Source organism: Sphaerodactylus townsendi, linkage group LG08, assembly GCF_021028975.2.
Source record: "Sphaerodactylus townsendi isolate TG3544 linkage group LG08, MPM_Stown_v2.3, whole genome shotgun sequence".
NCBI lineage: Eukaryota > Metazoa > Chordata > Lepidosauria > Squamata > Sphaerodactylidae > Sphaerodactylus > Sphaerodactylus townsendi.
In genome coordinates, this window is record NC_059432.1 from 3,090,153 (window position 1) to 3,113,046 (window position 22,894).

General features: G+C 48.1%; 1 protein-coding gene across 1 annotated transcript in view; it reads right to left on the reverse strand.

The window, feature by feature from the left end:
* Window positions 1-1,252: 1,252 nt before the first annotated feature.
* Window positions 1,253-22,894, reverse strand: part of ZMIZ1 (zinc finger MIZ-type containing 1) — a 218,241-nt gene continuing 196,599 nt past the window's right edge. Inside the window, exons 12-19 of the mRNA XM_048505840.1 lie at window positions 19,361-19,466; window positions 18,434-18,594; window positions 17,420-17,487; window positions 14,868-14,936; window positions 12,392-12,639; window positions 7,899-8,062; window positions 5,479-5,727; window positions 1,253-3,083 (exon numbers count right to left, since the gene is read on the reverse strand). Of these exons, the coding sequence (XP_048361797.1) occupies window positions 2,832-3,083; window positions 5,479-5,727; window positions 7,899-8,062; window positions 12,392-12,639; window positions 14,868-14,936; window positions 17,420-17,487; window positions 18,434-18,594; window positions 19,361-19,466 (1,317 nt within the window). The 3' untranslated portion in view covers window positions 1,253-2,831. The remainder of the gene's footprint in view (window positions 3,084-5,478; window positions 5,728-7,898; window positions 8,063-12,391; window positions 12,640-14,867; window positions 14,937-17,419; window positions 17,488-18,433; window positions 18,595-19,360; window positions 19,467-22,894) is intronic.

Genomic DNA, 22,894 nt, shown 5'->3' on the forward strand with positions numbered 1-22,894 from the left:
AATATTTGGGCATAACTCTTACTAGCAACCTTAATTGGGCAGTACATAGGAAACTAGCACTCGCTGCAGCTAACAACAGTGCCCTAGCAATTCAGCGTTTCTTTTTCACTGTGGGCCACCAGTATATACCATCCGCATTGAAAAAAAAAAAAAGACTAGATGGACTCTGGACTTATCCAGCTGGCTTGTTCTTATGTTCTTATGACACCGGAATGCACTTGAAATAGGAGGAAGCTCTAAACATCAGTGGCACCATTGCTATTCCATCATGTTATTCCCCAGGAGTTCAGTAACCAAGATCCTTTGCGGTGTAGACAAAGCCAGAAAAATCATACACCGGACTGCCGACTCTTCACGTATGTACGGGACAACGTCACTTTCAGAGGAGTTTTAAAAAGAGACCGTTTTTGTGGCTATTTTGTCGTCTGGTTAACGAAAAGAATCACGAGGTGATATCCTCAGTTGTAACCATTTCTTTTCAGGTCTGTGCAGGAGATGGGCCAGACCCAATAAACTGGATTAAGAAATTGGAGGGGGGGGGGGATTTTATCAAAGGAAAAAAATGCTCCCTCAATCCAAGAACCCTTAAGCAACAAAACAAACAAACAAACAAAAAACCAACAACCCAGAAGAGGACCTATTCTCCCCCCACAAAGACTGTGTATTTTAAAACACAAGTATAACCAGATCAGGAAAATGTTGAATATTATTATCAAAGACAATACTAAAATATTCACAAAAGGTATTTACAATAGCAATTCTTAAAATAATTGATTTTTGCATAACGAACAGCGCTTCTTTTGAAACAAACAAAACGAAACCTCAATAAAAAGGGAAACAGGGAGAAAATAAGTGTTGAGACGTCTCTACATAAAATGTTTTACAAATTCAACACTCCTACCGGAAAATAGAGGAACTAAAACTGCCATTTTCTGTAGTATCTACAGCAAAGTGCTGTGGACTAGTATATATATATATAAAACAAGATGCATATACAGCAGTGGCGGTAGACGCGAAAAACAAAATACGCAAAGATTTACAAGCATGACTTTGGTGAAGAGAGCAAATTGGGAATGGAATGCCCGGGCCGCACCATTCAGAGAGGGGGGAGGCGGGGGTGGGCCTTACACAGAAGCAAGCCGTGTGAGGCAAAAAAAAATTCCCACCCGGAAGGGCATGAAGTTGAACGCTTACGGCTGAAAATCAAACATGGGATATATTTGATCTGATTTCTGGACGGGAAAGGAAGCCATTAAGGTTTGTTTTTTGTTTTTAATTATTCACAAAGAAGCAAGATTTTCACACACTGGGCAGAAGACGAAATGCTGGCCCGCCAGGGCAGAGTTGGCACGCACGCACGCACGTCTTGACATACAGATACTTTACATCATTGATACGAGAGACTGACCGAGAGCTCGGAAACAGCCCTGGGAGGGACGGGAAGCTCGTGCAGGAGGGAGACAACCACGTGAGAAGCACAAAGACCACAGAAGAACTGTGGCAGGAGAGGCCGCGGTACGGTTTGTACCAAAGGGACTTATATTTCTCATGCCTATTGTCCTTGGAAAAATAATATATATATATATATATATTTAGAAAACAGTCCTGGCAGCTAAAAAATTTCAACCAACTTGGAAGAAAGAAAATGAAAAGTCCAAATGCCATGTCACCATCTGAACAACAGATAGGAAGAAAAAAAAACTCCGGGGAGGTATCGGACAGCTAGAGTGGAGTCCAGTAGCACCTTACAGACCAACAAGACTTTCAGAGGAATAAACTTTTGAGAGTTTTGAGAGACTTTCAGAGGAATAAACTTATCATTGCAAATGCCTCTTTCAAGCCACCCACATCAAATCCTACTGGGAGCAGTTATTATTACCATCTTGCTGATCTCCTGTCATACCTTCCATGCTCCCCAGCTAGGGCTGTCTTACTACACCGGTGACAAAAACACTTGGTAAGATCCAACGTTTGGTATAAGTTTATTCTCTTTCCTATGGGGATATGATTCAACCCCCTCCCTCCCGTTCGATGGTTGACCTGCTAACGTGATGACAAAATGGTTTGTCCTTTGAAGCCAAACCCCATTAAGAAAAGGAAAAAGAGAAAGACAGAAGAAAGCCCGTTTCCAAGTCTCTGTGTTCGAGCAAAGGCCCGGGAGATTAGTTTTTGTTTAAAAAATTGCTACAATTTAGAAAAACCACCGTTGCTGCAGCCCAGAGATCCAGAGGACTCTTCCATCCCATAGAAATGACCGCCTAAGGAATAGACACCTCCCGTTGGTGAGTTTTGTGTTTTTTTATCATAGTTGTGACATCTTTATGGATTCTTTTGTGCTTTTTTTTGGTATGTGTTTTGTGGTTTAAGCTTGTTTGGCTAGTCTGAACACTTTGCTAAATCGATTCTTTTCTCATTCTGCCTGACCCAAATGCACAGATTGGAGGAGGGAGAGGAGGGAAACAGTGGAACAAACACCACACCATAAAGCGGGGGTGGGGGGTGGGGAGAAAGAAAACACACGGAAGAACACAGTTGGAAGGACATTCCGAAACGGGATATTTTAGAATAGTTCTGTTGCCTTTTCTTCCCTTGGTGAGACTGGCTTCGACCAGTATACTTCATGCTGCACATCTCCAAACCTCGTTCACTATTTTTCTGCAGACCTAACCGGTGAGGTTTTTTTGCATCCGTGCAAACGGTCTGTGATGTAGAATGGCGGGGCCTGGAGGTCTGCCCCCATCTCACCCTCTCTCTTTCCACTGCACAATTTGCAAAGCTTGACGCAAGCAAGCCAGTTCCGAGACGAAGAAAGTGTGCATCGTTCCCTCCAGCTACGAGGCTCGTCCTCGCAAGTGAGGAAAAGAAGGCGGTGTTAAGGATTCCTCGCACCAATGTGAAGAAGCTACAGGCGTGTCAAAAGCTGGCGTGAGAAAAGGTGTAATGGAAGTGGACAATAGGAACACGCGAGAAGGCTGAGGTTGGTTCTCAAAAAGAGAGAGAAGGTCATCGTTGCTATTGCTTGGTAAGTCAGGAGGATCCAGGTACGAAAGGAGCTCGTCTGGATTCGTGAGTTCAGGAAGCAGCTGTAGAATAAAGACAGAGGAAAATCTGAAAATGGTAAAAACATGCTGGCAAAACCATTGGGAATTTAGGTGTAAGGACATTTGTTGCAGAATATACATGCATCTGAAGGTACCCTTGTGGGTAGAGAAAGGACCCCAGCATACATTAAAGGCAGCCCAGGAATATCTCCATTGCAACTATAAATGGTCTTTGAAATGGAGATGTGACCAAGTTCAACCAAGAGTTCAAATTCTGAAGCACTGATATTTGTGGTTGAAACTGTTACACCACAGCAATCAGGATGGGTCGGAGTGCTAAAGAGGTCCAGGAGAGTGCTACCCTCAACCCTGGGGAACCTGTAGGCATTGTGGGGGTTATTCTGCTTAGCTCGCTCTGGGTGTCGAAGGCCGTTTCCCCACTTTTAAAATGACGTCCGTTTCGTCTGGTCCAGGACCTTTTTAGCGCGAGGGTCGTGTTCCCTGGGCTTCCCCACTGCCCCGCGCGGGCATCAAAAGGCGCCGTTTTGAGCAGTGCCAGAATGACCCGTGCTGAGGGGGCGCAAGAGCAGCAGAGTCGGGGCAGCTGCGTTGTGGCCGCCCCTGTAGTGGGGAGTGCAGTTGGACCCTGTGCTACTCGGCGAGAGTAGCGCGCGGCAAACAGTGAGTGGGGAAAGGGCCAGAATCCCAATCAGTGACACTCCACAGACGAGGTCCTGCTGGGAACTTCCTCAGTGAATAAAGGGCCAGTCCACTGTTGAAAGTTGTTTGAGGATCTAGAAGCCGCCCCCACCAGCCAAATAAAATGCTTTCTAACTCCTGTAGGCCATACAGAATCTGGTGAAAGAGGAGACATAGGAAAATAAAATTACAATGGAACTGGCCGTTGTGGGCTTTCTGGGCCGTGTGGCCGTAGTCTGGTAGTTCTTGCTCCGAATGCTACACCTGGATTCATGGCCGGGATCTTCAGAGGTGAAATGTTAGGATCAAAAACTACCAGCCCATGGCCACATAGCCCAGACAAACCACAACAGCCAGTTGATTCCAGCCACGAAAACCTTTGATGTTTACAGTGGAGCATTTGTTACTTCTTTATTTATTTACAAAATGCATTACCTCGCCTTTCTGCCCAATCAAGGTAATCAAAGTAGTTGACAAGTAAAAGTGAAAGGCCTACATCCCGTTCTTGCCACGCTAATGTTGCATTCCCCGCATATGTGGCAGAAGCGTATGAAACGGTAGTAACTTCTGCTGATCATAAACCTACTCAAGTTTGGGAAGCCCTGCTTTGGGTGCTCCTGCCACGTGAGTCTAGACTGGTGGCAACTCCAAGGAAGGGCCTTCTCGGTTGTGGCACTGTGGAATTAGGAAATTCATCTGTGTGCTTTTATCACTGACTTCCGCCAGCAACTTTTGGGTGTTGCCTGGCATTCCCTCGTCGATTCTCACTGTTCGGATTTTGGAGAATTTTCAGGATGGGGTCGGGTGGGGGAGGTTCTCTTACATAACTGGACTTTCTCCCACACTTTCTTTTTTGGAGGGACCAGCCACTGAAATGGTCTCCCCCCCCCTCCCCCCGGTTGGCTCTTACATCTGGCCCTTTCATCTAATGGGACTCGCCGTCCCTCCCTCCTGGGGAGGATTTTAAAAAGGGGGCTGGTTGGACGCCTTTTATTACTCTTATTGCTGTTTTAAAGGTTTTAGCAACTTATTTATAATTATATTTTATGTTGTACACTGCCCGGAGCCCCTCGGGGATATATATATTTTTTCACTCTTGTCCCACACTCTTGAAATAGATGGACCCGTTCCACCCATGGACAATGCTACAAGGAATGGTTTCCTTGTGAGATGAGCAAATGCACGCATTTTGTCACTAGGCGTTGCGTGACAGCACTGCCCGGGAACAAAGATTCAAAGCATTCTTCATGTGTCCCTTGGAAGATAAGGGAAAACAGCTCACCTGATCCCATCCAGAACGTGTAAAAAAAGAGTCTCCCCTTGACTTGCTCCCAAACTAAGCTAGCCAACCTCAGGAGGTATATCCAAATATTTCAATTGCAGGTACCTTGTGCTTCTTTTAATTCTCTTCTGAGGAAGGCTACCTTAACACTCACATCGTCAAGTTTTTAGCAACTTGTGAAGGGCCAGTCACAAAACAAAGGATTGCTCAACAAATATCAATACGTAATCAATGAATGACAATGTTCGAAGCGTCCCCCTTATGCCCCGTTCTCCTCCCTCAGGGCAGCCTCAATCCAACATATTGCTGCCGCCCGCAGAAAGGTCTTTCCTCGGCATGGGCAGAGTCCTGCCTCATTTGCTCCAGTGGTTCCAAGCCAGCCATGCCCCAAACAACGAGGGCGGCCGCTTCTCCCACCCCTGTGGAAAGCTCGAGCCGGCACGTGGCCAAACTTACATCCAGCGAAGGCTCCGGCATGTCGGACGCACCCTGCCCAGCAGCCTGGCCCTCTAAGGCTGAGGCGGGATTAAAGGCAAGGTCATTGTGTGGATGGTTGCTAGGAGCGGCCTGTGGCGGCTGCCGGCTCTGCTGGGTGGGTGGACCGCTGTGATGCAATGGCTGCCCTGACTGGCTGCTGGGATGAGGTACGTGCAAACCTTGCTGCATGGAGCTATGGGACTGATCAGCGCTGCCGGGATGAGGGATCTGCGGAGGAGGAAAGAAGCAGGAAAGGAAGAGTGAGGCCGCGCGGCGGTACGGAGCTGGCGCACGGCGGCGTGAATTATTCAGAAAGCCATCATGATATGAAAAGGGTGTTGCAAAAGCATCCGCCTGCACGGTCCTGAGCTGCCAGGGAAAAAGAACACAGGGGAGACAAAAACGCTGGCTTTCGAGCCACGAGGCTTAAAAACCAGGCAACAGATATATATTGGACAGATTTATGGAGAAGTCGATTTATGGCTACCAATCTTGATCCTCCTTGATCTCAGATTGCAAATGCCTTAGCAGACCAGGTGCTCGGGAGCAGCAGCAGCAGCAGAAGGCCACTGCTTTCATCTCCTGCCTGTGAGCTCCCAAAGGCACCTGGTGGGCCACTGTGAGTAGCAGAGTGCTGGACTAGATGGACTCTGGTCTGATCCAGCAGGCTCTTTCTTGTCTTCTTATGTTCTTATTTCTAAACCCCCTCAGGTTAGGTGGCGGAGGTTCTGTTTGGCCAAATTGGCCACTAGAATTTTTGTCATTTGTATCACCCTTTCAGTGTTGGAACGCGCCTTACGAACTGACCCGGGTGCCATAGATATCCCCTGCTTAATTTGGCAAATGATATAAGGAAACATGAACATTTTTTTTGAAAAAAAAAAGATTGTTCTCCTTAGTTGGTTGGGCAACTGAGGAGCCAGGCATCAAACCGCTCCAGGGGCCATATTCGTCCCAGGGCGGTCATTTGCTGATCATACACATGAAGATGCCAGCGGTCTGCAAAGCAATAAAATCTCAATAAGTAAAGGCGGAGCAACAGCACTGTCGTTTGTACTATGGACAGACCATCTATACAAGACATGTTCCAGGATCCAGTTGGATGCATACGTGTGGCAACAAGGGAATTGAGGACATTTTAAGCTATGACCTGGAGTGCCCTTGCTATGACGAACTGAGAACTAAGTTATTAAGAAGCTCTTGCTAATTGCTGCGGTTCCTGTGAATGCTGAAAATGGGATTTATTTATTGTCAGACACTGATCCATAGGTATCTGAGTCGCGCTTCTCGCACACGCTGCAAGGAAAGTTAGGTTACATATTGTGAAGTGACTTGCATGCTACATCATTTTACTGTTACGGACATCTGTTTTATCATTGCTTAAAATTTACCTTAGGTACATTTAGCCCAGGGGTCTGCAACCTGCGGCTCTCCAGATGTTCATGGACTACAATTCCCATCAGCCCCTGCCAGCATGGCATGCTGGCAGGGGCTGATGGGAATTGTAGTCCATGAACATCTGGAGAGCCGCAGGTTGCAGACCCCTGATTCATTAGTTGTTTATAAAAGCAAGGCTCAATGTATTTCCACCTCAAAACCTTCGCGGTAAGCTCACAGGTGTCCCTTATTGTTACAGACTGTACCCTTGTAACTCTCAGGATATGGAAACCTTACCATATTTTCTTTTTTTTTTTGCAAGGTTCATCATTATGAGTATGAACAGAGGATTTTCCCTCTACTGTCGAAATTCAGAGGCACTATAGAACAATCCCGCATATATTTTTTGTAAGAAGACAAAAACTTTAGGATCACATTAGAGACTTTACAATTTCTGGCAGAGGTTTCCAGAATTAAAAACCCGAGATCTCAAGCAGCTGTTCCCGTCTATATAACACCTAAGTCTCCTAAGTCTCTATAACTTTACCCCTTCCGTTCCTTTAATCTATGGACCTGTTCATTATTGTTGACCGGATACTGTTTCTGCTGTATGCACGTTTTATGGGTCAGTTGACCGCAACAATAAATCTTATCTTATCATCATCTTCTAGTTGTCAATATCTGTGAAAGATTTTAGCTATCAGGGTACAGTTTTTTTGTTTCCCCCCCTGTTCTGCCATATTTATGGGCTGTACTGTTCTGCATATGGGAACAGGAAACAGTGAAGAGAAAACCGTGACGGTTAGTCGTGATTCTCTCAGAGGAGAGCCGTGTTGGACTGCAACAGAACAAATAGATTTGAGTCCAGTAACACCTTGTTCCTACATCCAAGGCTGGTGATGAGATTTTCAGCAGTTTATTACTGAACAATATTCTCACCTCTAACAGTGCTATAATATCACTAGTAAGCAAGTGTTGTCCAGAAAAAAATGAAGATGAAACGGAGACACAGATCAACTTACGGGGTCTTGCATGGGGTGGCTGAGGGGTTTGTCGAGGGCCGCTATGCTGCTGGGCATGTCAGGAGGGTGCGACAGCTGGGGCCCGTGCATGAAGTCGTTCATAGAAGTTCCACCGGGATTCCCGTGCGGAAAATCAAAATTGCTGTGACCTTGGTAACTGTTGCCTGGGCGGCCGGAGAAAAAGAAAGGAGGCGTTATTCAGAATGCATGATTTTAAAAAAAAACACCTTTCCAGTCGTTATAAAGCAATGATGGCGAACCTTTCTGAGACCGAGTGCCCAAACTGCAACCCAAAACCCATCTATTTATCGCAAAGTGCCAACACGGCATTTTAACCTGAATACTGAGGGTTCAGTTTAGGGGAAATGGTTGGCTCCGAGGCATGCATTACTCGGGAGTAAGCTTGGTGGTCGTCGGTGGCTCTGCTTTGAAGCAACCGTGCAACTCTTCCAACGGGTGAATCACGACCCTAGGAGGGTTTACTCAGAAGCAAGCCGCCCCACATGACAAACTCTGTGCGCACGTGCCCACAGAGAGGACTCTGAGTGCCACCTCTGGCACCTGTGCTATAGGTTCGCCACCACTGTTATAAAGGAACCCCTTTTCCTTTTCCCAGTTCTCACTGGGCAACGATTGGAGCCCATGGAAACGATTGGAGCCCATGGAAACAATGCAGGTGACAAGGGCCATTCCCTGGAGAGCGATGAGTCTTCAGGGGATGAGCAGAGCCCAGTAAGCCTAGACCACGAGAGCTGAGCTTGGGGCAGCCAGGGTCCCTGCAAGCTTTCCAGGGGTAGCAACAGGCAGGTCAAGACTCAGAGCCGGAAGTGCCTGCAGAAGCAGGCCGTGCATCCCGCCTTGCTCCAGCTGCAGATTCCAGGGTTTTTTTTGTATAATAAATTTTTTTGAAGTTTCGGATAATATATTTACAATAAACAAACTGTATGGTTTACATTAGTAAAAACATACAAAAGACAAACTAGAGGACAAACCAGGACAAATCAGACAACACATATGCACCAACATATAAGACCAGTAGCGGTCTCGTTGACCTAACAGTCTCTATAGTGGGTGTATATCCACCCTTCTGCATTCTCTTTCCAAAATCCTAAAGTAGACTTCTTCACCTATAATCAGTCAAAAATTTTGACAGAAAGAAATAGTTTACATTCTGATAAGATAGCTAACTTTGAAGTTGTTACATTCTGATTCTGCTTGCATTTAAATATCTATTTACCTCCTTATCTATAGTTGTAACACATTATAAAATGATTTTCTATTGTAAGGAAGAAGAAAAAACAAAAACAAAAGACTAATTAATACATGACCGGGTAAGACTTCGCACCAGTTTCCTTACTTAAATAATCTATCCATAATTGCCATTTTTCTAGATATTTTTCTAGAATCAACGAGAGCTGGGCTTGGTGCAGCCAGGGCCCCTGCATGCTTTACAGGGGTAGCAACAGGCAGGTCAAAACTCAGAGCCGGAAGTGCCTGCAGAAGCAGGCCGTGCATCCAGCCTTGCTCCAGCTGCAGAGACTCCAGTCCCATGCTCACCTGAGCCCAGGTGTCAACCAAGGCAGAGACGCTGGGAGCGATTGGAAATAAAAAGGAAAAGTGTACATCTGCTAGATCAGAGAAGACACCTTCTGCAGCAGGGGGAAGCAGAGTCTTCGCAGGATGAAGCCGAACGTGCTGGTGGAAGACCCTATATCAAGCAGGGCCTGGACGCAACAAAGCACGTGACTGCTGCAATGCTTCCTCTGACTTGTGCATTCTGACCCTCGGACTGGACTTCTGATGCTGAAACCTGACTCTTGGACTGGACAGCTCCGTGCTGTAACCTGATGTCTCTACCTGGCAGCTCAAGCCGGGATATCGCACGGAGACACTTCTCTCTCTCTTTAAACATTTTCCCTGCAACACATGTGTAGCTGTGCAGGCATCCAGAAACGAACCCCCACAGTCATGCTGATCGTCCCACAATCTGAAAGGCTGCACCCGCGAACACGTACAATCGTTCCTCGGTTTTGCCAACTTTTACAGAGATTTCATTCCGGACTTTGCATCCATCACACTCCCTCTCACCGACCTCCTCCGCACGAAAAGGTCAGGGCCAGGCGGGGGTCGGCCGGGGGCTCCCATCGTTTGGTCTCCTGCCTGCCAGACTGCATTCCAGACCCTAAAGGCTGCTTTTACCTCTGAACCAATTCTGACCCGCGCAGACCCCAACAAGCAGTTCATTGTGCACGTCGACACCTTGGACGTGGCCCTGGGGGCTGCCCTGCTCCAGAGGGGGGAGGACGAGAAACTCCATGCCTGCGCCTTCTTATCCCGCAAGTTCACGGGGGCCGAGCGGAATTGGACGTTGGGTGATAAGGAAACGAGTGCCATTCGCCACGCACTGACCGCCTGGCGGCATTGGTGAGAGGGAGCCCTCCTTCCTTTCGAGGTCTGGACGGATCACAAGAACCTTGCCTTCCTTAAATCCCCCAGCCGGCTCTCCGCCAAGCAACTACGGTGGGCCGATTTCTTTGCCAGATTCAATTTTACACTGAACTTTTCCCCGGGGAAAAGCAACCCGCTGGCGGACGCACTCTCCCGCCTCCCTGACTCCTCTCCGGTTGAGGAGCGACCCGTAGGGACTGTGTTTTCCTCCTCCCAGCTGGGCTTGCAAGCGGTCACCAGTTCTAGCACTTGGGCGCAAGGTACGACTACTGGCGTCTCCCCAGCCCTCCCCCTGGCTCTCGAATTGGACCTCCGCACACACTCGATCCACGTTCCCAATGGGGATCGGGCAGCTGGTGTCCTCACCGAGCAGGGAGGTCTTTGGTGGAGGGGGGAGGGTCCTGGCAGGCTGCCACGATGCCAAGTCGGCTGGGCATGGTGGATTCGTGAAAACACTCCACCTGACCAGGAGACAGTTCTGGTGGCCATTCCTCTGCAAGGATGTGGCTGACTACGTGGCGGGGTGCCCGATCTGTGCTGCCACAAAGAATGTAACGGGGAAGCAGCCTGGCCTGTTGCAGCCACTTCCCAGCCCCGAGGCCCCGTGGCGGCACATCTCGATGGACTTTTTTAAGGACCTCCCAGTCAGTGGCGGGAAGTCGGGCATCTGGGTAGTAGTGGATCTTTTCTCTAAACAGGCTCACTTCGTCCCCTGCCAGGGAACACTGTCAGCTCAGAAGATGGCCCACATGTTCCTCACCCACGTCTACCGCCTCCACGGGCCCCCCTGCAAAATCATCTCCAACCAGGGCCCACAGTTTATTTCCCGATTCTGGCGAGCGTTCATGAAACTTTTGGGGGTAGAATTAGGACTTTCATTGGCGTACCACACGGCAACGGACGGCCAGACCGAACGCGTAAACGGAATTCTGGAGCAGTGAATCAACATAACGATGACTGGGCTTCCCTGCTCCCGTTCGCGGAATATGCCTATAACAATGCGGTTCACTCGAACACGGGCCAAAGCCCTTTCAAGGTAATCTATGGACATGACAATTCCCCTTTCCCCCTTTCCGCCGATGGACGGGCCGCTGGACCTACAAGACTGGGTCACTTCCCTGCGCGAGACTTGGAATACTGCACTGGACTCTTTGAATAAAGCTAAAGTGGATTACAAGAGCTTTGCGGACCGCAAGCGTCGCTCGGTGGATTACAAGGTGGGTGACTGTGCATACCTATCTACAAGGAACCTGCGGGACCTGCCGGGGACCCGCAAACTCGGGGCTCAGTTCATCGGACCCTTCTGCGTCACCCGAGTTATCAACCCGGTCGTGGTTGAACTTGAGCTCCCAAAAACCCTCGCCCGAGTACACCCGGTGTTCCACATCAGCCTTCTGAAGAAGGCTGCCCCCTGCGACAACTGGCACCCGGACGCCCCCCCCACCGGAAGTTCTTGTGGTCAATTGTGAGATCCACCAGGAGGTCACTGCTATTGTGGACTTGCATATGCACAGGGGGACTTTACAATACTTAGTCGAGTGGAAGAACCTTCCCTCCAGTTACAACGAGTGGGTGGCAGTCCAACACATCGCCGCCCCGGGCCTCCTCCGGGCTTTCCACTGGGCTTACCCCAACAAACCGGGTGGGAGGGGGGCTTAAGGGGAGCAGGATGTCAGGGCCAAGGCCTTTCCAGTAAGTTTCAGTTTTCTTTTCCCCAGCAACTCCCATTCCCGCCACCACTAAGGACCGCCTACTGCACACCCCATATATACTGGAACTGAGGGCAAGATCCCTCAGTTCCAGCACCCTGTACCTAGGGCTACACAAATCAATAAAGTTCGTTCCTTTAATATAAAGTCGACTGGTTTGAGTGTGTTCTGCCTTACAACTGCGTTGGCATAAGTGGCAGCAGAGAATTTGTCAGCCTCATTTCAAATTGCAAGAGTATGCCCCAGTTTGCTATTATGCCTGAACCATAACACAAAATCTGTCTTTTTTGCAGTGTTGTTGCTTTGTGTTTGCTTTTTTTAAACGTTTCAACCTACCTTGGTTACTGTATTCGCTGGAATTGGTGCTCCCTGGCGGAGGTGGGATTGATGGGTAAGGTGATGGGCCAGGGCCCAGCGCTGCAATCATTTCCACCACATTGGGCATGATCATCTGGCTTGGACTCATGGTCTTGAACCTCTTGGAAGGCATCCCATCGGGATCGTCTTTGATGTGAATGTCAGACTTGATTGGCACCGGCCGCCAGCTGCACGTCGGGTCGATTGTGACTTCCTCAAACTCTGAGCTGTTAAAAGAAAAAAAAAGTTCCACAGTGTCATTTGGTCTGCCTTTCTTTTACCCAATCAAAGGCCGTTTCCGCACGGCCACGCTGGGGGGTGCGTTGGTGTATACAACACTGACGCACCCCCCCGGGACCGTTCGCACGACCATTCCCAGTAGGGGCAGGGAAGACAGCGCAGCACTGCACCGTCGCCCGATCGACGTACCTTCCCTGCGACCTCCCGGCACGTTGCCCAGGCCAGGGGACATGCCCCCCCTGCCCTGCGCAACAGATCTGGAGTTGCAGGGCAGGGGGGGCATGTCCCCAGGCCTGGGTGACGCGCCGGAAGGTCGCAGGGAAGATACGTCGATCGGGAAAGGGGGGGGGGTGCCGCCTTCTAGCCGCTGCTTCCAGAAAACCTCGCTCAGGGAGCAAGGTTTGGCAACAGCAGCTTCGTGCTGCTGGGGGGAGCGAGGGCGGCGCGGCTGCGATGCAGCTGCACCCCCATGCGAACTGTTCCCTAGGGACGGCGTTTTTGCCATCCCTAGGGCGCTGTAAATGGCCCGTGCGGAAAGGGCCAAAGTCACAAAGGAGGAAGAGGTCCTCCAAAACAACACAGGTGAACCCAAGACCTATCAGGGGTATGTGTTATGTATCATCAAGTCACTTCCAGCTTATCCCAACTCTTTGAATTGTACGCATATACAGTCAAGTTGCACCTGACTTATGGCGACCCCAGCAAGAAGCTTTCAAGGCAAGTGCAAAGTGCAAAGGTGGTTTGCCATGGTCTTCTTCTGCGAAACCACCAAGGGAAACCACCGTTTCCCTTCCAAGCTTAGCTTCTGAGATCTGACAAGATCAGGCTATACCTCCCCTCGCCTCTGGGAATCAGTGACCTCCAAAAGATCCTGACATGGGCTGCCTTCAACCTTTCCTAGCATGATTATCTTTTCCAGTGTATAAAGGGAAAATTCCAGTATGCTCTATATATTTGCCATGTAATTTGAAGATTAGAATGAGTTGGAACCTGGAACCTGGTCACTCCTTAATTTCTTATGATTTAACTCTTGCCCAAATGTGGAAAGAGCATTTGTCTGTACCGCTTCTTATTTTGAATATATTGGGATAGCGTATTTGCCAATACACTTTGCTCATTTTACTCCGGGGAAAAGCATAGAACGAAACTTGAAACATTTTCAGGCTGGAAATAAAATGTTTCCTCTGTGGAGCTCTGCATTGTTTTCACACCCTTTGGTTTTGGAAATGTTTTATTTCCAGCCCGACGTTCTTTCTATTTCAAGATGTTGTACTGTCTCAGACCACATTTTTAAGACACAGTTGGGTAATTATTCTGCCTTTTGTACCTATTAGGTCTTGACTTTGCTTCTGCTGTCTTTTGTTAGAGCGGGCTCACAATCTTTTTTAAAGGTCTCCTTGAAAGCTTCAACTTGGGAAATGTCAGACTAGAATGGTCTTACTTATTCAGCAACTCCAGACCAGAGGTGGGATCCAGCAGGTTCTCACAGGTTCCCAAGAGTAGGTTACTAATTATTTGTGTGTGCCGAGAGGGGGTTACTAATTGGTGATTTTGCCACGTGATTTTTGCCTTAGTTACGCCCCTCCTCCGCTCCTCAGCAGTAGCGCGCAGAACTTGAAGCAGTCTAGCAGGAGGTGCACCGGCGTGCGTGGCAGCTTGCACCTGCGTGCATTCGTTTCCCGTCCAAGGACCGGCGTAGTGGCTGGTCCTTGCCACAGCCCTGCCCAGCAATGCCCCGCCCCCGGAATGCCCGCCCCCGCCCTTGTCGTGCCCCGCCCAGCACGACAAGTTTGAATCCCACCACCATGGGAACCTGTTACTAAAATTTTTGGATCCTACCACTGCTCCAGACCCATAGCAGTGCAGGCTTCCCATCATGAAGATGGATACTTTCACCTGGAAGCCTGTTTTCACCTTGCTGATTTGACCGGTCAAAGGGTGAAAACCTAGATCGAGCCTGTTGAGTGACAGGGCGAAGACCAGCTGATTTGGCTGGTGTCTAAAAATTAGCAATAAGCATACTGTATGGTAGACGGCTTTAAACTGGCACCTGCTACTGTTTCCTTGAGCTGTTTTATCCCCCTCCCGCTCCTCGCTACCAAAGTACAGCTCAGAGAACCCTTCCCCACCCCATACTAAAATATGAACAGACATCCAACTCTCGTGTAGAAGACACAAAGGCGCTCTTCCTTTCTTAACAGCAACGTTCACTTACTTCTGTATGGCGTTCAGAATGCCCCACATGAACTGGTCAACTTCAAGACCTTCCAGCAGAGCTGTTTTACTGGAAGAAAGAGGTATAAGTGAATTATTATTATTACGAATGAACTACGTGGCCCTTTACAGAGCAAAGGGTGGGTCTGTGCTCTGAGGAGTTCACAATTTGGTGTTGGGAGGAGCAGCCTGAATCTCAACATTGCCAATGGGTGTCACTACCAGTTTTCTCTGCCGAGAAACTTCTGCAGGTTTCTAGCAGGAGAGCCCTATGCAGAATCACATCATGGTTAAAAAGTAAAGTTTCCCCTTCAGTCATGTCCGACCCTGGGATACCACTGCAAGAAGTGATTTCATGTCCTCCTAGAGTGCCAAATAAATGCAGATGCGCGTCTCAGATTAATCCACCCTTTATTAGTGGTGAGGAAAATTTCTAACCCTACTGTTGCCATACGTTTTCTTCTGGGAGATTACAATGCTCATACAACACGTATGGTAGCTCTATACCTGATGACCATTTTAAAGTGCTAACTTATTCCTATTTTATTACTTTTAACTGTGTGTTTTTTAAATATAACATACCAGTACACTAAACCAAATTGGTTCATTATTATTTGGCACAGAATCAAATCTTTTAATATCAAATATGATACATAAAACAAATGTAGAACTTCTTATAAAAGATAGGTATCTTCTCCAATTTAACACTGTCTAATATTTAGGCATGGTAGGATATCTATTGCTGTATTATTTTGCTTTTAACTTGCTAAACAGATCTATTTATATTGCAATTTTATATTAGATTGTATTTTTACATTGCTGTGTAGGCGTATTTGCTGTCATTTGCTCTGGCTATTTCTTCTTAAAAAAAAAATCTGAAGTGATCTGAATCCCTGAAGTCAACCATCAAGTTATGTGGACTATTTTCTTGCTATTGAACTATGGGACTTTCCCCACTCCCTTCCATCCCCCCTATGCCGTGCACTGCTCTCAGCGCGCGGCATCCCAGGCGCGTGCCCAGGCGTCCCCACGACCCTGCGCTCTGTGCGGGGTCGTCAAAAGGCGCCGTTCGGAAGAGCGCCTGGGATACCACAGCAAGCGCAGCAACTATAGGGGGGGCGACAGCGGCAGCGTCTGGGCTGCTGCTTGTGGCCGCCCCTGCCATGAGGAGGGAGGGAGGAACCCCGCTGGCTACTCTCCTCTCGGAGTAAGCGGCGGGGCTTCACTGAAAAGATGGGGAAAGGCCCTATATTTGAGACTGCAGATTGTGTCTGTGTAAATCTTGATCTATCTATGCCTATTAAAGGTTAATAAAGATAAAGTGATTTCATAGGCAAGTTGTTTTTGTGGGGTAGTTTGCCATTGCTTTCCCCGGCTATTCTTTACTCCCTAATTATGTGCTAGGAACTCATTTACCGACCAAGGAATGGATGGATGGCTGAGTTGACCATGAGCCAGCTGCCAGGATATCTGACCCACAGGGGGCTCGAACTCCTGACCGTGTGAGTGGCAGCGCAAGCACTTAACCACTACGCCACGCGGCTCCTTACGCCATGTTTACATTAACTGAAATCATGGGGGTTAGCTCAGAGTAATTCTGCACAGAATTGCTCTGGAGCAGAATTTTTGCTCTGTAAAACCACTGGCTTAGGAAGGGCTGTTGATTCCTTTGTAACCCCTTATTGCATTGATAGCTACATTTCTTTTGAATTAATATGAAAACTTATTCTTTCAATAGGGACAGGAAACACAAGAGCCTGCTAATATTTTTTGCTTAAATCACTTGATAAGGCAGGAGTAGCCAGAGGGGGCTTTGATGTACAATTCATGTTGTCTTTTTATTTATTTACTCCTTTTGTTTACTCTATCCCAACCCTGCCTTTCTCCCCAGTGGGCACCCAAAGCGGCTTTACAGCATCCTCCTGTCCTCCGTTTCATTCTCACAACAACCCTGTGAGCTAGATTAGGGTGAGAGCTTGTGATTGGCCCAAGGGCACCCAGCAGGTTTTCATGGCACAGCAGAGATTCAAACCTGCATCTCCTAGACTCTAGTCCATAGGTGTCAAACTCGCGGCCCTCCAGATGTTATGGACTACAGTTCCCATCATCCCCCGCCAGCATCATTCTGGCAGGGGATGATGGGAGCTGTAGTCCATAACATCTGGAGGGCCCCGAGTTTGACACCTGTGCTCTAGTCCATCACTCTGGCCCTTATGCCATACTGGCTCTCTTTTGGATATTACTATACTTTATATTTATTATACTTTTTTGCCTCCTCCTTATTTTGCAGCCATTTCCTACCAATTATGACTCGCCAAAAAGAAGAGGGAAAAAAAATATCAATTCCAATTCATGGGCTCTGTAAAGATCCTGGGACTTCCCTTTAAACAATAAAAGAAACTGAACATCCAAAGTGAACACTCTCCTTTTCACATTACATTTTCGTATGGTCTTTAACTTTTGTCGTTCAAAGTAAAACAAATCTGCTGGTGCAGATTTTAAACTTTCAAGACATTTGGTGGCAGCCCTCACCCAGGAAAGTGTTAGACTCACTTGCATACAGGACAACGCCACGTCCCCCGTTCGCAGTTCAGCTGCAAGTAGGATTCCAGATCAAAGCACTGTAGGCAAAAGGGGGGGGGGCACAAAATCACATTATTTAAAATAGTTAGAGATCATAACAAAGAACATGAAAGAAGTGGCTGATGAAAACTATCCCTCCCTTGCTGAATCTCTCTCTCTCTCTCTCATCTCTCTCTCTCTCTCTCTCTCTCTCTCTCTCTCTCTCTCTCTCTCTCTGTCTGTCTGTCCCCTTCTGCACCTACAGAGTAATTCACTTTCAATGAACTTTGCAGCTGGATTTTACTGTGAGGAATAGCAAAATCCACTTGCAAACAATTGTGAAAGTGGACTGAATGTGCATTATTCTGCATGTGCGGAAGGAGGCGGAGTCTGTCCATCTGTATCTGCCTGTCTATCTGTCAACATTTTCCCTGAATGTTCAGAAACATATGCCTGTTCCATCATTCCACTCAACCGCCTGACCGTTTTAATTATTGCAAATGTTTTAATTGTTGTTACGTAATTGCTTTACAGTATAATTCAAAGCAGAATTGCTCCAATCTAAGCCCACCAAGATGAATGAGCTGAGCCTGGAGTAACTCTCTTTAGGATCACACTGTTAAGGATGTATTGTTCTTGTGGGTGGTGGGGGGGGGGGTTGGTTTAGTGGTTTTGAAATGTGATTTTATTGTGTATGTTAGTTGTTAGTGCCTTGCTGGGAAGAAAGACAGCTGCTAAAATTCCTCTGCAGGAAATTTGCTAGTACTGGAAGAAGGTTCTGAGCTTGACTGAGTAGAGTGAATAGCTAAAACTCCTGATCCTGAACCCAAGCCCCTGTCTGGATGCCACAGAAACAGAAGTATTATTCCCCCTCCCCCAATTTTGCTAACGAAGAGCAGAGTAAACCCGCAGACCTGCCAACTGCTGCCCGAAACAGAAGAGTTGACAAGTTCTTGGTAGGGCGCTTTCAGTCCCGGTGTTCACAGGACACACAGGAACCCTCACCTGTACATGTTTGCAGTCGTGGCCTCTTGCTGGTAGCTGGATCCGTCGGAATGTGATTGGACACTTCAGAGACACTTTAATGGCTGTCTGCTCCACCCCATCCTCGCCATTGAGGGTCGCGTTGCCCGAGGAGGCTGCCACGCTGCTGAAATTCCTCTTTACTGTTCCGGAAAATAGACACAGGAGTGCGTGACTAAGGTCCTTTCCCCACTTACCTTAAGCCCCGCGCTACTCTCCTCAAGTAGCGCGGGGTCCCCTGGCACTCCCCATGACAGGGGCGGCGACAGCGCAGCTGCCCTGCCGCTGACGCTGCCGCGCCCCCTCAGCGCGAGGCATCCCTGGCGCACCTCAAAACGGCGCACGGTGACCCCGGCTCTGGCGTTGTTAAAGGAGATGCCAGGCGTAGCGCCAAGCAGATGCCGCCTGACGCTGAGGGAAGGTAAAGCGCGCAGCAAAGAGCAGCAAAGGTAAGTGGGGAAACGTGCTAAGAGTGCCATCTCAACAACAGTAGGTACAACAGAAAATTCCCAGAAGAAACAAGACAAAACAGAGAGGGGCCACAGACAAGTAACAGAGAGTCTTATTTACATGGCAAAGGCTCTGGGTTCTAGCCCTGGCATCTTCAACTGTAACCATCTAAATAAGCTCGGGAAGTCTCTATCTGAGACCATGGGAGCTAGCAGTTGGACTCATTGCTCTGGATCATACAACATAGGAGCACAGCAGTGTGCATGAAAGGAAACTTGCTAACTTCTTTGCTCCTGAAATCTAGCTGGGGTTTTTTGTTTGTTTGATGGATTCCCCCCCCCCCGCACAACAAGGTGCATGTTGTGCAAAGAAGAGGTCTGTAGGGAGAATAATAAGTAGCTAGATCAGGCAGCTTCATGTGAGCACGGCCATAGAAATTACATGTGTTGCTTGACTCACTTTTGGTGATGCAGTGCTCAGCCGGAAGGAGACGTTTCTTTAGCAAGCCCTGTAGGACAGAACGGACTGATGGCCGGTGTACGAGCTGCAACACGAACAGGTGTGACTGGAACAGAAGAAGAAGAAAAGACGTCAGAACAAATCTACTCATCCCAGCAGGGCACATTAGCCATTAAAAAGAATGTATTTGCTCTTTGGGTTTTCTATGCTACAGAGCTGGTTACACAGACATACCCAGTCCACAGGGCATCTGTCTTCCTAAAAGTATTAGAGTCACTTCTCTATGTGCAAGTCATTTGCAAAGCATCAGCAGCAGAGGTAAGGAGCAGGGCCTGCACTGTGGTGACACCAGTTTTCCGGAACCTCCTTCTCCAGGACTGTCCCTGGCTGCTTTTTAAAAAGCTTGGGTTCTGCTAGCTGAAAGGCTGACACGGTGTTTTGGCTGGAGAACTGGCAGGCAAACAAAGCTCCTACTGTTTGCATAAATACGGCCAACAAGTCTTTGAAAAGGTGCTTTTTGTACAAGTAGATTTGTTTAGGCAGGGCTGGGGAATCCTGTGGTAATTTGCCGTGCCAGCCGGAGCAACGGCAGCTAGAATTCGTAGGAGGTTTTTATTTATTGACTTGTTTTAACACGTTCATTGATTTCATGGCAAGAGATGCCATGGGAAAGGCACGGGGCAGAAGTGACCTTCTCTGTCCCCTTAACTTCAATTTAAGACATTTTCTAAATCACTCAATAAGGTAGGAGTTGATTGAGGAGGCTTTTAGCTGCAATTTATGCCTTCCATTTGTTTCATTTATTTCTTTGCTTCAATTATACCCTGCCTTCCTTCCCAGTGGGAAATCAACAAGCCTGTGAGATAGGTTAGGCCAGTGATAGCGAACCAAGTGCCCAAATTGCAACCCAAATCCACTTATTTATCGCAATGTGCCAACACGGCAATTTAACCTGAATACTGAGGTTTCAGTTTAGAAAAAATGGTTGGCTCCGAGGCGTGCGTTACTCGGGAATAAGCTTGGTGGTAGTCGATGGCTTTGCTTTGAAGCAACCGGCAACTCTTCCAATGGGTGAATCATGACCGTAGGAGGGTTTACTCAGAAGCAAGCCCCATTGCCAGCAACCAAGCTTACTCCCAGGTAAAGGATCTCGCTTTAGTTCTTCACATGAAAATCAGTGGGGTTTAACAGCGCTTAACAGGGTTCCCTACACTGCTTCCCCAAAACTAGGTCTTAGGTTTAATGCTAATAGAGCCCAGCGGCCCAGGCCAGCCTAGATGGGGGGGGGGGGCAACTCTGTTTGCACGTGCCCACAGAGAGAGCTCTGAGTGCCACCTCTGGCACCCGTGCCATAGGTTCGCCACCACTGGGTTAGGCTGAGTGTTTGTGACTGGCCCAAAGTTACCCAGCAAGCTCTCATGGCAGGGTGGGGAATTTGAATCTGGGTCTCCAAATCCTAGCACAGACAGAGTTTAGGAAAGAAGGTCAAAATTCTGTTGGGCTGATTCTGCACAGGCAACGCTAACAGGTTAAATGAACCCGTGCGGCCCGTGCCACCGTTTGCATGCCAAGTGCAGGGGCCAGCTGGGATCGTGGCGGCAGGAGGTTGCACAGTTGACATGGGATTTCCCTGCAAACTGTGCAGCCGAGAATCCCTCCACTCAAGAATCCCACCCATGCACTTACTGGCACAACATGATGGCCGCTTGTTAGAGAATCCTAATGGCAGCCACCTGGGGAATCCACCATAATGGTGGACAGAAGGGGGCGGGAATAGAATGCTTCCTGCTTGCCATAGTTCTCACAGGCAAGCAGGAAGTGCTGATTTAGCAACTTTCATTCAACACGGGTTCAGGCAAATGTAACGGGTTAAAAGCATTTGGGGGCGAGTTTTATGGAAATCTCTCCCCCATAACAATTTAAAAAGGGGTCTGAGCCTGTTATGTTTGACCTGTGCAGAATCACCCTGTGTTTCCTGGAGCCAGGAATGAGAAGAATAATTAACTGAAAGGAAGCGTGTTTTTAGAAATCAGACTTTTTGGGATAGTCACTAATCTGAGCAAAATCATTTTTCTCGTCTTATATAAAGGATCTTCGTAACAAGAGAATGGAGCAAAACCTGTCTCTGCATTTGCAGCCCAACTGTAGTGCAATCTAGGACTCTGGGAAAGAACTAGAAGAAACTATTCTCTTTCGTGCCGATAGAATGGTTTTTAGGGTATGTGGTTGATCTGCCATGTAAAAATCCCCAGATAATTTGAGAAGAGGTAAAATGCTTTTCTCAGCTGATCTGATTGGCGTAGGTCAACCGTTAGGTTATCAGTCTAGGAAAAATTACATTCAATCACTAATTTTATAAAGGTGGATTATCCAAATTCCAAACTGAATTCCAAACCTAATTCAATGCCTTGTACAACAGCTCTGGAGTTTGGGGCTATTAATGCATGAAAACAGGGAGCCGGCACCTTTAAACATTTCCTTGGATGCTGCAAACTACAGGACTGTGGTTGCAGTGCTGGGAAGTAGAACCCCCCAGAGAGATGGAGCAAAAACACTTCAGTGTCCAAGGCAGAAAATGTATACCTATTTATTTAAGACAGGGGTGTCCAACTCTGGCACCCAGATGTTCATGGACCACAACTCCCATCATGCTGGCAGGGGCTGATGGGAATTGTAGTCCATAAACAGCTGGGGCACCAGAGTTGGACACCCTTGACATAAGACATTTATCTGCTGCCTTTCTTCCTTACTTAGCTCAAGGCAACTTACAATATAGGTAAAATACATAAAATAAAATACATAAAAACCGAAATTTTAAAATTGCAATTTAGGATGCCAGCAGCCCAATCCAGAGTGGGCTGCGGGGGGACGGGGGGGACAGCGCCGCTCTGGGGCTGCACTGCCCTCTCCAAAGGGTTTTCCCATGATGCAAGACCCCCCCCCCCAAAAAAAAAGAACCTTCCAAGAATCCTCCAAAAGGGATAATGGAGATATGCCACAAAAATGCTGTGTATCTCTGATGCTGACTTTGCTTGTGCACGGGGGTGGGTGGGCAGTGGATGTCAACTAAGGCCAGTACCACCCCCCGGCCACGCCGGCACAGCTTTTTGCGCCAGGGACAAGCAGTGATTACTGGGTTGGGTGCTGCAGAGCTGCGCAGTGCCTGGCAGCCCAGGGAGGTTGCCCCTCCGCTGGTGCATTTGCCCTTTGTGCTGGCAGGGTGACCCCTCCCTCACTGGCACAGGGCTGCACCAGCTCTAGAGAGGGGACTGATCCCACCCCCCTCTGGACTGGGCTGTAAATTAACAAAACGTAGTCCTAAATAAAACTGTCTTCATCTGCCTTCTAAAGATCAAAGGTGAGGGGGTCAGGTGCACCTCCCTGGGGAGGTTGTTCCATAATCAGGGGGCTGCCACTGAAAAGGCCCTTGTTAGTGCACCCAGCAGACAAACATCTTTGATTGATGGGGCAGTCAGGAGACCTTCCCTGTGATGTAAATTCCTGAGCAGGAACATATGGGAGAAGACAATCCTT